Here is a 16,147-nt window from a genome sequence, read left to right as displayed (position 1 = left end):
AATTATATATTCTCACATAGAGGTGTATTGCATGTTATGTGTACTAATTATTTCTTCTATCATTTTAGACAATAACATAATTTAGTGGATTAAATAAGTTTCATTAAGATAAAGAAGATAATAATTTACCAAAAAAACGAATATAGTTTGATGACTAAAATATGAACTTCCTTAATTTAAAATTATTTTATATGATTAACAAATTCGTGATATGTTAGGTGGTAAGGAATATATATTTTCATCTAATTATGTCTTAATGATCTTACGATCCTTAAGAATATAATTAAGTGCATAAGATACACTATAATCTTTTAAAATTTGTTGAAGATTTTAATTTATTCTTGTTCATTTATCCCATGAGAGTTGATTCATCATGTTAAACTACACAAATAGTCTATATACGGTCATATCAAATATTTTATTTATTTTTTAAAAAAATTCCTGATATAATTATGGATAAATAAATTCAATTCGTTTAGTGCTCTAGTTTATAAGCTAATAAAAAAATACTCATACAAAGTGGGAAGAAGAATCTCAATTATGGCCACAAATCACCCATCAAAACCAACTACTCTTTCATATCAACATAGTTAAAGAAAAGAAAATTTTGAAGTCCAATCGTAGCAAACTAGCAATAATTATTAAATATCACTTTAGATGAATATCATTTATGAGATTAATGATTTACAAGTTTCATCTGATGAGAGGATCATGACGATTTTCAACGGTTAACATATACACATACGTTAGATTTACATCATCAAAAGTATCTTAAGAAGAAACAAACGAATCATGGCCATTGATGGCCTGACAAAAACATTTTAATTCAGTTTAGAATATATTTTAATGTATAAGTAACATTTAAGGTTATTTTAAATACCTTTTTGGTACATTTTATTAATGAAAAACAACATCATTATCTTTTGTTATATTAATGTGTTTTGAAAATTCTCTATACACGTGTTTATATAATTTTGTTACTCTTTGTAGTTATATTATGTTTAGTAATCTGATTTTTTTTATAGTAGTTTCTTCCTTTATTATAGGTAGTTAGGTATTGTACTAATCTTGTTTATCAATCATAAATTGTAAACTGTATGCATATATGTTTGGAGAAAAATCGTAGTGAAAATGCGGTTGAAAGGTGAAATGAAACAACATAACAAGTGAAAAAAAGTTACCGAAAGAAATGTCCCTTTTGATGTATTGGGTAATATGGGACAGCGAACTTAATGTTTCATATTGCACACACAACTATTAATGCTCTTTCTCAATCAAGTCTCGAACACACAACTATTTATTATATAAAACTTAGGATCACTTGCCTATACTTCTCCCAAGTGACTTCAAAATACTCTTTCAGCCAATTTGAAAGCAGTAATAGATGAGATTGAATCAGATAGAATTAATGCATTTAAGATTGAGCAAGTAAAATAATAATAAAATTAAACTAATTACATAGAAGTTACAACTTAAAGAAAAAATTGAATTAGAGATTATAAAATATTGACTCGGGCACCAATCTTAGCTCCTTTAGGCATACATTCAGGTCAAAACACAATTTTAGGTCTTTAATTTAATTGAAATAAAGTTTATCTGTGGTGTTATAAGTGTTCAAATAATTATTGTTAGTCTTAATAATAATTCACCTATTGTTTATGGGGATAAATTTAGTTAGGTAATCTCATGCACAATACCTTAAGCCATAGTGTTTTATTTTCATATGAATTTGATACTAACTCATGTAGATTAATATATTTAGACACGTCTATCTTATAGCAATTTGGTATAATTTGAGTATGTCAACATGTTCTAATATTAGTATAAAAAACATGAATTTGTACTTTTTATACTAATTTTTTCAACAGGTACAGGTAAGTGTACCTCATACTAATTGTACAAATATTTTAAAATGATAAATAGATAATATTAAAGTATGTATACGACAAGTTACACAAAATTTGAAAGGAAGAAAATGTAAGGTTAAATTAATGAATGGTGAGCATACTTGATCGGTAATTACTGTCATTTCAAAATATAATTTTATTTAAAAGTTTTATCAAAAGAAATTGAAAAAATACACTTCATATTCAGGGAAAAACTGTTTATTTGGTTATAGTATTTTCTAGTATTTGGTCAGTATTATAATTACTAGTATAAATCAATTGGATTATATATTTTTTTCTAATGCAATTGTCGAACGTATCAAATGTTCAGTTTGATAGTAAATATGAGCAATTTCATCTCTGTAACTGTAAATGCTTAACGCCTTAAATTTGTGTCTTCCCGCTAAGAAACTATGTCTCCTCCTTTTTATAATCAGAAGTTATTGTTGATTGATAATAATATTTTTAGAAGTTATAAAAAAAATAAAAAAATATGTGTCTTTCATAAGATGGCTAGTAGATTAGATCAATTGTAGGATATACTCATACAAAAAAGTAGTAATTATTTGTTATAGAATAATTTATAGTTCTTAACTTAAATTTGTATTTATATATTGATATATACAAATCAATATTATTAGTACAAACCTTTATCTAATTCAAAGTTATGACTTTGTTCATCTTTGAATTTTATGATTTTCTTTTATCAATTTTAAAAATTAAATCTTGGAAAATTATTATATACAAACCTTTGTATTTGTGGCACAATCTCCCTCCTTAAAGTCAAGTGGCTTACAAGTTTTTTTCGACGTTATAGAGTTCTTCTGCTTTAATCTGTAAAATAGAAGATCGGTTGATTCATGAGTTGGTACTAATTCATGCAAAGTGTTCATTTGAAGTTGGAGTAAGGAATTATCCACATCACCTTGAAGAGTAATGACATTGTAGTTTTTTCACGCCTATAGAAAGACTTCAAAAGTGCCAACACTCAAATCGAAAGAAAGAACAATTAACCATATGCTTAACTCATGCCCAAAAAAATTCTAGACAAAAAAAGAGGGTACGGACTAATTTTTTTAATAAAGAAAAACTAGTGAAATTCATACGCCCGTTTGGCTCCTCGCGGAGTATAGCTCACATCCAAACATTTGATTAGGGAACGAGGCAACGCCCATGAAGCTCCGGCAGAAAGGGAAGGCCTGCCAGGCCGTATGCCCATGGGTGCAGGATTCTTCGAAAAAGTGCGGGCTGACTCGGAGACTTGGGACCCTGGCGTGTTACGCCCTCTCCCTCCTTCCATATGTGAAGTTGAGGCAGGAAAAAATACGTAATTCTCTGGAGTCATAGGTTACATTTCTATCTTTCTCCCACATAACGTTCTCAAAAGGATCGCCATATTTTTCTTGCTTTATTCTTACCTTGAATATTAGAAAATAAACAATTTTCATATTCACATTATATGACATGAAATTAAGAGTAAAGAAATTTAAAAAATAAAAATAAATAGATAAAAAGTATCATAATGGCATCCTTGTCCATTCTATTGTATTTTTATTTTGTACTTTTTTTTTTCTTTCAATTTTTAATTTCGCTGCTCCACCTATCTTTTTTCTATTTTCTAGTCCATCACTATTTGAATGAAAATCAAAATAAGAAGTTGTTACTTGTATGACGTGATAGAACACATGACACTAACATATTTATTTATCTTTTCAATAAAAACCTAAACTAATTCACAACATGAACAAAACAAACAATTGAAAAAGAAAACGAGTGAGGGTAACAAATCTCTAATCAAATTGTAGTAATTGATCTGAGTCATTTACACAAACAAAAATGAAAATATGTTCAATATTCCTTTAGCAGTAAAATTTTATTATCTTTATTAGCTAAATTAAAATTGATGACATTTAAATAAAATATATTCATAAGGTATATTATCAGAATAATTTAATTCAATAAGTTGAGATTATTGATATTCAGAGTAGTAAGCTATAAGTTCATTATTATTGACAAACATGCTAAAATTGGAGTCTTATGTCTCTTGATCGTAATTATAACTAGAAACAATCTTTATGAATTAGATATCTTTCACAAATCTATCAAAGAAACTTAAATAAACTTGAAGAGTAAGATTTTGACTGCCAATGATTATACTTGGAGTTGGTGATGACGGGTATAATTGTTTTTGTAGCAAAAAAGAAAAATGCAGGGTCAACATCTTCAATGGAGAGCAACAAGATGGGACATCTTTTACGCTCGGTTTCATGGCCAAGATGTTCAGCAACGCCTATTGCAATACCAGTATCTGATTCATATAAATCAATATCTTCCTTGTCTTCTCCTTTATCACCATTGATTGATTAATTCGACTGAATATTCATCCGATAAAAATAAAGTTTCTAATGCGATGAAAAACTTACATTCAATATTTAAATTCGTTTATAGATATAATTTTTTACACTAATTAAGTAAAATTTTAATATAATATAAATACAGATGAACAAAAATGAGAATGAATTTGTGATATTAGAAGCGTTGAGGTAAGACAGAAAAACCCAGCTGTTATTTTATTATTTACAAGCACTGACGTTTCAGAATTTTATATCCACACTCACTTGCACCTTTACTTTACTCTTCTCTCCTCTCTAGTCTCCCCAAGCCTTGTTAGGGTTTTGATTTTTCTTCAACAATTTTCTATTGACCCACACCACACGAGATGCTTTTTCTCTCTCTCTCTAAATCCTTGCTTTACTCTTGACTATGGTCTGGCAAAAACCCTATTCTATTTGGGAATGTCTCAGTTTTAGTTTGGGAGGTTTTTGTTGAGCTAGGTAGGTAAAACCTTCAACTTACAGAAAATTTTGTGTGTTTTCTATTTTTGTGATAGATATTACATTTTTGGTTGCAGTTGAGAGAGAAAGGGTGGATAAAGGAGGAAAATGGAAGGAAATGAGCATGAATTAATGTTGGCATGTGTGATTTCGGGGACCCTTTTCTCTGTGCTAGGTTCTGCCTCTTTTGCTCTACTTTGGGCAGTTAATTGGAGGCCATGGCGGATTTACAGGTAATTATTTTACTTCCAAAATTTTCGTTTCTGATTTCTTTTCTCATATGCTATATAGTAAGCAATAAACTGTATCCTGGCATTCTTAGAATTGGAATAAAGACTGAAACTTTTAATTGATTTTGATTCATCTAAGCTCACAAGCATGTTGATTCCAATAATCTTGAAATAACATGATATTTTTCTTGCTAAATTTCAATGAGGAATTTAGCAAGCCTTTCTTTCTCAACCGGAATCGCGTTCCAAGCCTTTCTTTCTCTCCTCTTTCTCCCTATCTTCCATCTGAGCGTCAAATCTTTCACAGTCCTTGGCATTGCCCAAGGAGTGCAAAACCACCTAAACATATTCCACCATAATCTCATGGTAAGTCCACAATGTAGAAGAAGGTGATCCACCTCCTCGCCCATCTCCTTGCACATGTAACACCAACTAATGTTGGCAACCTTCTGCTTTCTAAGGTTTTTTGCTGTCAGAATCACCCCTCTAGTGGCTAGCCAAGTGAAAAAAACACATCTTCCTCAGCACACTTGGATCCCGTATAGCATTATATGGGAACTCAACCTCTACCTAGCCAAAAATTTCTCACAAAAAGACTTCACATAGAACACTCCACTACTTCCTCGGGCCCACCACTACACGTCAAGATTATCCACTAGATTGTAGCTAAAATTGCAGCACCTGGAGAGTACCTGCGAGGAGGAACAATAATGCCACTTAGAAGTAAGAACCTTGAAGAAGGCGGAAAATAATTAGAACACAACAACAACAACATACCCAGTATAATTAGAACACATCCAGTGATTTTGGGAATGTGCAAAAGAGAGTAGCAAAAGAGTATGTACTTGCTAAGTGAAGATGAATTCCTTACATTTGGAAACCTCAAATATTTTTAATAGTTCTGGTTTCTAGATGTAAGATAGACAATATTTATTTATTGATGGTGGTGTCCTAACTAGCTTACAAGCATCTTGATATATTCATTGGAAATCTATTTACCCCATAATATAGTTTGTTAACGTAATCCCGCACACCTATGCTGTAATTGGAACCTGAGGTCTGCTGCTTATTGAACCTCAACATTTGTTTTACATGCTTCCCTAATCCCTACAATCTTTTCAACGTAATAGACGCTTTCAATGTCTCCCTTTTTCTTTTGTATCTAAAAAATCTATCTCTGGTCAATCTCAAGTCCCAAAATATGTATCCATTTGTGCACTGCTGCTAAATTAACTTTACTTTTATGCTCCGGCCTCCACATCAGCACTTTTCAATCAAAATAGGCTTTCGTGCCATCTCCTAATTATGTTGAGAAATGCCAAACCATAAGTTCGCAGTCATGTCATGTGACACTTGTTGGGTTTGCAACCTAATAGGCTTGGTATGAGTTATGTACTCTGTGAGTAATTTTAGTTGCCTTACTACTCCCTCTGACCCTAATTACTTGTCCACTTTTGAATTGACACACCTATTAAGAAAACAATTATTGACATAGTTACCCCGATTAGTTATGATTAGTTATTAAGTGGATGAATTAAAAACTTAAGATTTTCAAAAAGTTCTACCTGTTTCAAAGTAATTAATTGAGGGTATAATAGGTAAAAATATTTTGTCCTTTCTTGATTTGTCAAAATGAACAATTAGGGACAACTAAAAAATGAAAAGTGGACAAGTAATTAGGGACAGAAGGAGTATTGATCATTGTGAGAAACTGTATTGTAAGGTAGCATTCCTTGTTTGTCTTACTCTTATCAAAAGTGTCCAACACCTTGTTAGAGAAATAACTCTAAAAGGTGTTCCACATATCTAAATATCCTGGTCAGTTTAGTGGAAAATAATTTTAATTTCTGCTTTTCTATTTAATTAGTTAGTTACCTTTCAAAAGGAATATGTGTATGCATATGCGGTATGTATAGTCAAAATTTGACACTTGTGCAATTTGGCCTAGTCAATATATCAATGATAATTCCTTCTATCCACTAAGGGATGAGATCTTCAAATGAAAAGCCCAATCCCTTGTAAGCCAGCACCACACTCCTCCATACAGAAGCAGACGATGAAGAAATACAGAACACACATAATTTTTGCAGAAATTCTTCAATTCCTCCAACAAAAAGTGCTTGGTCTGGCTTTGAAGGTGAGGTGTCCTCTTGCGACAACCTCGCCCTCCCATGGTATAATTTACAAAGAAGGTATTTCCAGTAGGCATGTAATTGTCGCCCCAACTATATTTTGGAAACTAAGAGATAGTCCTAGATACTAATGCTCAAGGCAGGCAAAACCTTTGGGTAAATGTCAATGGGTTCGAGCACGAGGTTATTGACATCATACAATTGATGGATCAGAAGAGACAGAAACAATTGATGGATCAGAAGAGGCAGAAACAATTGCAAACTCACGAGTCTCCAGGGAGGAATGGAAAGGAAGGAAGAATAAGCAGAAAGCAGAATTGGAGAGGCTAAAGTGGGGTTTGAATTATCAAGGCAACATGAAAGGAGATGGGAGAAGGTTACCATACCATAAGGCCTGGTCCGAATGAATTAAAATATACTAAGCTGGAATGTGTGGGGCTTGAATGACACCGCAGGAGCTCTATTAATTCATTGATACAAAAATGAAAGGTCAATATAGTTTGCCTTCAGGAAAACCAAAATTGATAAGTGGCCAGCATCTTGGATCGGGCAAATTTGGGGCAATCGTTGGGTTGAGTTGGCAGAACTCAAGTCATCAAGTAAGAAGTTAGGCATCATTATCATGAAGGCTATGGGTAAATAGAGCTACTCATCAAGACGTTTACACCTTATACTGCATGTTGGAAAGTATTCAAGGGGAGTTGAAATGGTGCTTCACAGGGGTGTGTGGTCCTCACACCAACTTCGAAAGAGAAACGTTTTGGCTAGAACTTTCTGCTATAAGAGGTTTATGGGTTAAAAAGTGAGTGATTGAGGGAGACTTTATTTTATGCAGATCAGATAGAGAAAGGTATAGTTGTATAACCAGATCCAGGGCTATGAATTCCTTCTCTGAGATAATCCGGGACCTAGTTGATCTCCCTTTGGCCTTTACAATGGGCTCATTTCACATGGTTTAAAGGGGAGATTCATTGCAAGCATAAAAAAATGACAGGTTCCTAATCTCCCAAGAATGGTGTGATAGGTTCAAACCAATCAAACAAATAGGGATGCCTAGATTGATATCAGATCACATGCCTATTCTTCTTGAATGTAGGGATTGGGAAGCCACCGTCTTATTTCAAGTTTGAAAATATGTGGCATCAGGTAGAAGGATTCACTGACAAAAATCGCTGGTGGCAGGGCTACTTAATTAGTGGAAGGCCAGATTTTATGCTTGTGCAGAAATTGAAGAATCTGAAAAAAGACATCACTAAGTGGAATAGAGAAGAGTTTGGCCGATTTGAACAAAAAAAGACTTAAGTTATTGGATGAGCTTACTTCGCTAAAACAAGCAACAAAAGAAAGAGTCCAATAACAACAGGAGAAAAATTAACTGAAGCACCATAGGTTGGAACTACAACAAATGGCCAAAGCAGAAAAGATATCTTAGAGACAGAAATCTAGATGTCTTTGGCTAAAAGAAGAAGACAAAAACACCAAATCTTTCAAATAATGGCCAACTCTAGTTGGAGGGACCAAGTGTCAACCTTATTTAGTGTAGCTAGTTTCTATGAGGATGAAATCTGGCTATACAGGGCATTTGAAGAAGAAGTTTTGGCAGCCATCAAAACCTGTGCTCCAGACAAAGCACCAAGGCTTGATGGCTACACAATGGCTCTGTCAAAAAGCATGGGGCTTCATCAGGCAGGATATTATGGTAACCATGAACCACTTCCATCAAAACGGTCAAATGGTCAGAGCCACCAATGCCTCCTTCCTTGCACTTGTCCCCAAAAGGAAAGGTATAATGGAACTCAAGCCTCAGTGGAAGTGTATACTAGCAGAGGGGATTAAAAGAGTGACATTTTAAGGGATTAAAATGCATTTCTAGAAGATAGACAGATCAGTGATGCAACACTGATTGCCAATGAACTTCTAGATGACAGATTGATGAGAGGAATTCCTGGAGTCTTATACAAGCTTGATGTGGAAAAGGCTTTTGATCAAACCAAATCTTAGGGGGATTTGGGGGGGGGGGGTTGGAGAAAGCTTAATACTGTCAAATACTCTGTCCTTATAAACAGAACACCAACTCCCCCCTCCCCCCCGGGCCAAGAAAGGAATCGTTGCTCATGCAACGAGATCACTCTCACCATTCTTGTTCATCACAGCCATGGAAGGCCTAAGTTAAGCTAAACTCATCTAATGGATTGAAGGATTTAACATTCTAGTAGTATTGGAGCCTCTGTATCAGTGTCCCACCTATTGTATTCATATGACACTAATATGCTATGGGGCAGACAAGTTGCAGTTGGAATACCTCAGCCTAATCCTTCTTATTTTCGAATCTATTTCAGGTTTACATATTAACATGCTTTCCGGTGAATGAAGTGCCAAACTTGGAAGAATTGGCTAACATTATGTGTTGTGGCATTGGCTCATTTCCCTATTACTTACCCAAGGATGCCTCCGGGAGCTAAATATAAGTCGGAGGAAGTTTGGTATGGAGTAACTGAAAAGTTGGAGAAGAGGATGGATGCATGGAAAATACAATACCTCTCACTGGGGAAGGATTACCTGAATCAACAATGTTCTTGACACCATTCCCACATACATCATGCTTCTCATTCCAATGCCAAACAATGTCTTAGAAAAATTAGACAAGTCTTCCTTTGGGAAGGGAACAATGAAGACCACAAGATGCACTTGATGTAATGGCCTATAGTAATTCAACCTAAAATGATGGACTGGGAATTAGGGACTTGGCTAAGCACAACAAGTGTCTGTTGCTTAAAGGACGAGTTTTTGGCTAAAAATATCCTTAAACTATCCCCTCAGCTTAAACTACATCCTTAAATTATTCTTCTTAACAAAAAACATCCTTTAAGTATTTAAAACTTAACAACTTTCATCCCTCTATTAAAATTTGTCAAAAAATTAGCGAATTCCACACAAAACATATGCAGTTCATACTATTCTCATAAAAAAATTCTAAAATATTATTACCGGTTGGAAAAAACATCCAAAAATAAAATCAAATTGAGACTCATGTTTGCTGTTAAAAAAAACAATGTTAGGACGGTGCTAGTCTACGAGGAGACATGATTTGCTCTTCTCCTTTACCAACTGAATGGAGTTGGAGCTTAATTTCACATCATTTTCACCTTGCAAAGTCAAAATGTCGTTAGATTTGGGGCAAATTGATAATTGAGGTGATCAAGATTCAACTAATTTTGATCTCTACTAAGTTTCATTTTCCATTATTAGAAGTAAAAGTCTCCGATCGACACCGCTTTTTGCAGAATCAATGAAAAGAAAACATTTCCATTGATAATTCTTTGATATCAAATCAAATGAAAAGTAAATAAAAATATAATTGCTAATTAAAAGGAAGACAATGCAAAAGGTTGTTACAATAAAAAGTTATAATATTATTTCAGATGCATGTAGAATGAACATAATTGATTTATTGGGGTGATTTAGGGAGTTTAATTTGTTGAGAGTAGTGTGAACCGTACATGTTGTGAAGAATTTGTTAATTTTTGACAAATTTTAACAAAAGGATGAAAGTTGTCAAATTTTAAATAATTGAGGGATGTTTTCCGATAAGAAAAATAATTTAAGGATGTAGTTTAAGTTGAGGGTATAGTTTAAGGATGTTTTTGGCCAAAAATTCCTTAAAGGACTATGGAGGTATGGACACGAGTTTAATGGTCTGTGGAAAGATATTGTGAGAGCCAAGTATGACCGTCAGGACAACTGGAGCACCATGAGCACCACATGGGGTGGGACCTTGGAAACACAATAACAATTCAAAAGATTATTTTCAGCAGGACATGTCCTTCAAGGCTGGTAATGGCTTTTGGTGAAGTTTTGGAAGGACAAATGGCTCGGTGATTCCACATTGCAAACCAGATTCCCAACTCTTTTTTTAATAGCCACTAACCCAAACGTTACAGTGGAGAAAAACAGAGAAGGCAACCTATGGGATGTCCAATTCAGAAGGAGTATTCAAGATTGGGAATTACAAGATGTTCTATACCTACTGGGAAGATTAAACAACTTTACTATAAATAGCCAAAGCATGGATACAATGAGATGAGGCAGCTGCTAGGAGGGTACATACAGTGTAAAGGCATCACAAAATGTGCTCACAGAATGAAGTCAATTCATCTCTGGCCATGGAAGTTAATCTGGCTAGCAAAACCTCCCCAGAGATCAGTTGTTTTACCTGGATAGCACTGCAAGGGGCCACACTGACTCAAGACAACCTGTGTAGAAGAAAGTCCCAACTAGTGAATAGATGCTACATATGCCAGTAAAACTTAGAAACTATAAATCATCTCTTTTTGCACTGCGCAGTGGCTGCTGACACCTGGCACATGGTCCTATTAGTTTTTAACCTCTCTTGGGCACTACCTTTGACTATAAAGGAAGCAGTTGATAGCTGGAATTCTTGGAGAATCAGCAAATCCATCAAGAAAATGTGGAAAATAATCCCTAGCTGTAACTTTGGTGTGTTTGGATAGAAAGGAATAGAAGATGTTTTGATAGTATTTTAACTCCTATCTCAGTTACTAAGCGTAGATGTCTGTTACTGCTTTTTAGTTGGAGTAATTATGCTCCTGTAAATGATGTTGGTTCTTTTGTAGATTTCTTTGGTTCTCTGTGGGCTTAATAGCCCTCTTTTGCTTTTGATTTTCTCCCTATGCTAAAAGACCTGTTGTTGGATCTAACATGTCTTTTGTAACTTTGCATCTTCCTGATGCAAGCTATACAGAATCTTATTTCTTAAAAAAAAAAAAGAAAAAGAAAAAAAAAGAGGACCTCTGTGGCCATTTGTGTTCTCTGGCTTACATGGGATGTGATCTATGATGCTTTCTAATAACAGCAGTACATATTAAAGACTTCAAAACAAAGATATGCTGGTTTAACCACAGCAATTGGTGCTTCCTTTAGTTGTCTTTGGTACCTCATCCACGAGACTGTCCGTTTGCCCAATTTTGCTGTCCAACTATATTTCTTTTATTTATTATTTGATTTGACAGATCTGTCTGGCTACTTGTATACCATAAATATAGTTCATGTATCTGTTCAGATATATCAATATTTTCCTTTTTATGGATGAAAAATGTTCTTCTTTGTGGTTAATATCTCTATTTTTTGACCTTTCAGTTGGATCTTTGCTCGAAAATGGCCGGGATTCTTACAAGGGCCCCAGCTGGGAATTATATGTAGTTTTCTCTCTCTGTTTGCCTGGATAACTGTGATCTCTCCGGTGGTGGTGCTTGTTACATGGGGAGGCTGGTTAATGTTGATATTGGGACGAGATATAGTTGGTCTAGCTGTAATAATGGCTGGAAGTGCTCTTCTTTTGGCATTCTACTCAATAATGCTTTGGTGGAGAACACAGTGGCAAAGTTCAAGTATGTATTACTCCTCTAATACTTGCTGGGAGAAAACCTATTTTCTGCGAGGAAGAAAAATGAATGTACCTAATCGTGTTGGTTAAACACATACATTCATACACACTCGTACATTTACATAATATTTCAACTACCATTATATGTCTAAGTGGGTGTGTGGATCGACTTATTTTTAGTGACTTTTGGCTTTTAAGCTATTTTTTAGTTTTTGAAGTGTTTGGATAAGTACCCAAAAAGTCAAAAGTCAAAAGTTGGGTGTTCCCAACTTATGACTTAACTTTTAACTTATAAGTCACTTAAAAAAAGCCAATCCAAACACCCCCTAACTCATCTAAGCATCAAACATTTTTCTGTCGAAACTGGCGTGGTCGAAGACACTTGATTAAAAGGCTGTAGTTGTGTGTCTTTAAATTCCCATTCCCTGTAAGTTTTTTTTTTTTTTTAAGAAACTGGTAAGGTTGTATTCTTCAGTATTAAGGGCATGCTGGGCATGTTGACGACCTCCAAAAAGGAATATTATTAATTACAAGTCTCCTATTAAGTCTACCATCTGATCTATATCAACTATACACAATTGTTAAAACCAAAAAAGTAAGGATACGCAATTCCATTTCACTCTATGATTGGAATTGGACCTGTCTTCAAACGTCTACCATTTCTTTCCACTCATTCCCAGTAAGCTTTATTCATTATGCTTGCAGGCCTAGGAAAAACTAAACATTATATAAGTAGGAAGAGAATCCAATACACTGTTGATGAGTATGACTCTGCCACCTAGGAATAAGTATTGTCTTTTCCAAGTTGCAAGTTTCTTTTCAAATCTCTCCTCTTATCTTTTGCCGTACTTGTTTGGCCTTATTTCTGGCACCTAGGGGTGTTCCTTGATATGTAGTTGGAAGTTCACATGTCCGTCACCCAAATTCTCTCCTAATATTTGCAAGTTTTCAACATCATAAATGGTAACTAATGTCTCTTTCCCAGACTAATCTTCAGACCAAACATAGGTTCAAATAACTGTAAGATGACTCTTAGATATCTCAATTGGTTCCATGTTACCTTTATAAAAAAAAGATATCTCAATTGGTTCTCCTTTTCCCCTCAAAGGATTGGCGAATCATCAGGCATACTAGAAGTGAGAAGCAGTTACTCTATTAGAACCCTCTGTCCCCATTCTAAACCCTTGGGCCAATTTAAAGAGTTGGCCGTGCACATCATTAAACTTACTCCCTCTATTGCCGGAATGAATAAGAAGGGAGACAGTGATCACCTTATCTCAAGCTCTTGTATGTAAAGAAAATGCCTTCCGGTGACCTATTTACAACTACTGGGAATTTCACAATAGATGCGCCAATCAATCCACCTGATCCCTTCTCCCCCAAAGCCTATTTCTTTCCAGAGATTTTGCAAGTCAAATTTACATGATCGAAAGCCTTCTCAATATCCAACTTGCAGAAAATACCAGCTTCCCTTGCCTCTTTTTATTGTCTAGACATTCATTTTGCAATGAACATCGTGTTCGTGATTTGTCTTACTTAAATAAGCCGTTTTAGTGTCCATAGCCAACCAGTTCATCACCTTTTCAATCTCTGGCAGAAGTTTGGAAACAATCTTGTAGAAGCTCCCTACTAAGATTCCGCCCCTGCCTTCTAGGGAACTAATGCTATTGATGCTTTAAAACTTTTTCGAACTTCCCCGTCTGAATTTAGCAGCCAACATTGCTTGTAAAAGGCCATATTGAACCTGTCTGGACTCAGCTTTTTCACCTTTGTAACTTCTTATGATAATCTTCACTTGTTCCACTGCAAAAGGTCTCTGTAGCTTTTCTCTACCATCTTATGAGATTCTAGGCCAGTTAGTTTTGAAGGCTGGTCTCCAATTTTCACTTTCCTGTTAAACATTATTTTTGAAGTTCAAAATTTCCCTTTTGATTGCTTTGTGATCCTATTTCCATTGATTTTCCAGCTATTTAGTCGAATTATATCGTATGTTAGCATTTGCGATCTTGTGAAAGAATTTGGTGCTTTTGTCCCCGGCCTTGATCCACAAAATCTATATCTCTGTCTCGGTAGGAGTTCTTTTTTCTTTGTTTTGCTCTTTTGATGATGTAAAGTTCTAAATTCAGCACCAGTTATGGCGTTGGGTTTAATATAGATTATACAAACGGTTACCTTTCTAAAAAAAGAGTTCAAAAGAATTAATCCTTGACCATAGAACTATGCCACATCATCATGCTATAGAGCACAACTATAATATGTATAGATTGGGTTTCTTTCATTGAGAACGATATTTTAATGTAGTTTTTTCTTTGGTATATGGGATTTTCCCCAATTGTTAATAAATTTTTTTACCTTGTAAACAAAAAAACATATCTTTAAATTCTCTTAGCAATGTCTTCTCATCCCTCCTCATATTTGAATTCATGAACAATTACATTGCTCCTCCAGTCCCGTTATTTCGAGAGATGGAAACAGACCTTTCATGGATGTTGAAGTTTTGTTCACTGAGTATTCGTATGGCTGCCCTTTTCTGATTCCATTTCTTGTATTGTGGACTGTGCTCTCTGAAGTTGCTAAAGTTTCCCGCAACTGGTGTTACTGTTGGATTGAAATACAACTCGAATATATGCATTTAATTTTGGTCTCTGTGCTTTATAGATGTTATATTAATTTTTATGGTTTTATGATCTTTTACCTTTTAGTAAAGTTTAAGCTGTTATATTATGTTTTTATGATTTTATGATCTTTTACCTTTTAGTAAAGTTTAAGCCAGAACACTGATAATTTCTTGTTAAAGGATGATAATTTTTAGCAATTAAATTGAATTTTTTGGTCATTGTTTTTGTACATAAGGACTAAGGAGAAGTTCTCATGTATAGATCTATAGCTGACTATGAGAAAGCAACTTTCTTTTTACATCTGTTTTTTTTTGGTGCTTATCTTGAAGTTCTTTCGCTCCCTTCACTTCACAATTGAATTGTCATGTTAATGTGTTCTGCAGGGGCTGTAGCTGTTCTCCTCCTACTAGCTGTTGGTTTGCTTTGTGCATATGAACTTTGTGCTGTGTATGTCACAGCAGGTGTTAGGGCATCTGAAAGATACTCACCTTCAGGGTTCTTCTTTGGTGTGTCAGCAATCTCCCTTGCAATCAATATGCTATTTATTTGCAGGATGGTCTTCAATGGTATGTTATGATGTGTGTCTTTGTCATGATCTATATATGTGTTTTTTGAAGGTTGATCAACAACTTGTCGTGAGCATCTTTGCTTTATTTTTTTGCACAAAGTAGGTCAAATATTTAGGGAATTTTGTTGGTTATTGTTTCCCATTTAGGGGTCCATTGAAATCTTCACAAAACTCTTGTTCTCCTTTTGTGTTTTTTTCTCCTTTGTGAATTCTCTGTCTACCGATCCTGGCAGGGAATGGCTTAGATGTTGACGAGTACGTACGGAGGGCATATAAATTTGCTTATTCTGAATGTATTGAAGTGGGTCCTGTTGCTTGCTTACAAGAGCCACCTGATCCCAATGAGTTATATCCTCGACAATCTAGAAGGTAAGCTATACATTGCTTGCTATAAAGTGATGCTGCTTTATTGCAGCTATGATTTCTTTTTGCATTATAATGCTCCTTCTGGAGCTTGTAAATCTTATGCTCCCCC

General features: G+C 34.6%; 1 protein-coding gene across 2 annotated transcripts in view; it reads left to right on the top strand.

Moving 5' to 3' along the window:
- Positions 1 to 4,491: 4,491 nt before the first annotated feature.
- The window catches only part of LOC102597953 (calpain-type cysteine protease DEK1), a 33,418-nt gene continuing 21,762 nt past the window's right edge, over positions 4,492 to 16,147 (top strand). For both annotated transcript variants that reach the window (XM_006367532.2, XM_006367531.2), the window contains exons 1-5: positions 4,492 to 4,720; positions 4,798 to 4,953; positions 12,240 to 12,490; positions 15,488 to 15,670; positions 15,906 to 16,041. In XM_006367532.2, coding sequence (XP_006367594.1) covers positions 4,829 to 4,953; positions 12,240 to 12,490; positions 15,488 to 15,670; positions 15,906 to 16,041 — 695 coding nt within the window. In that variant the 5' untranslated portion in view covers positions 4,492 to 4,720; positions 4,798 to 4,828. The remainder of the gene's footprint in view (positions 4,721 to 4,797; positions 4,954 to 12,239; positions 12,491 to 15,487; positions 15,671 to 15,905; positions 16,042 to 16,147) is intronic.

The sequence above is a fragment of the Solanum tuberosum genome, unplaced genomic scaffold (assembly GCF_000226075.1).
Source record: "Solanum tuberosum cultivar DM 1-3 516 R44 unplaced genomic scaffold, SolTub_3.0 scf00717, whole genome shotgun sequence".
NCBI classification, from domain to species: domain Eukaryota; kingdom Viridiplantae; phylum Streptophyta; class Magnoliopsida; order Solanales; family Solanaceae; genus Solanum; species Solanum tuberosum.
This window is presented reverse-complemented; position numbering and strand designations above follow the sequence as displayed.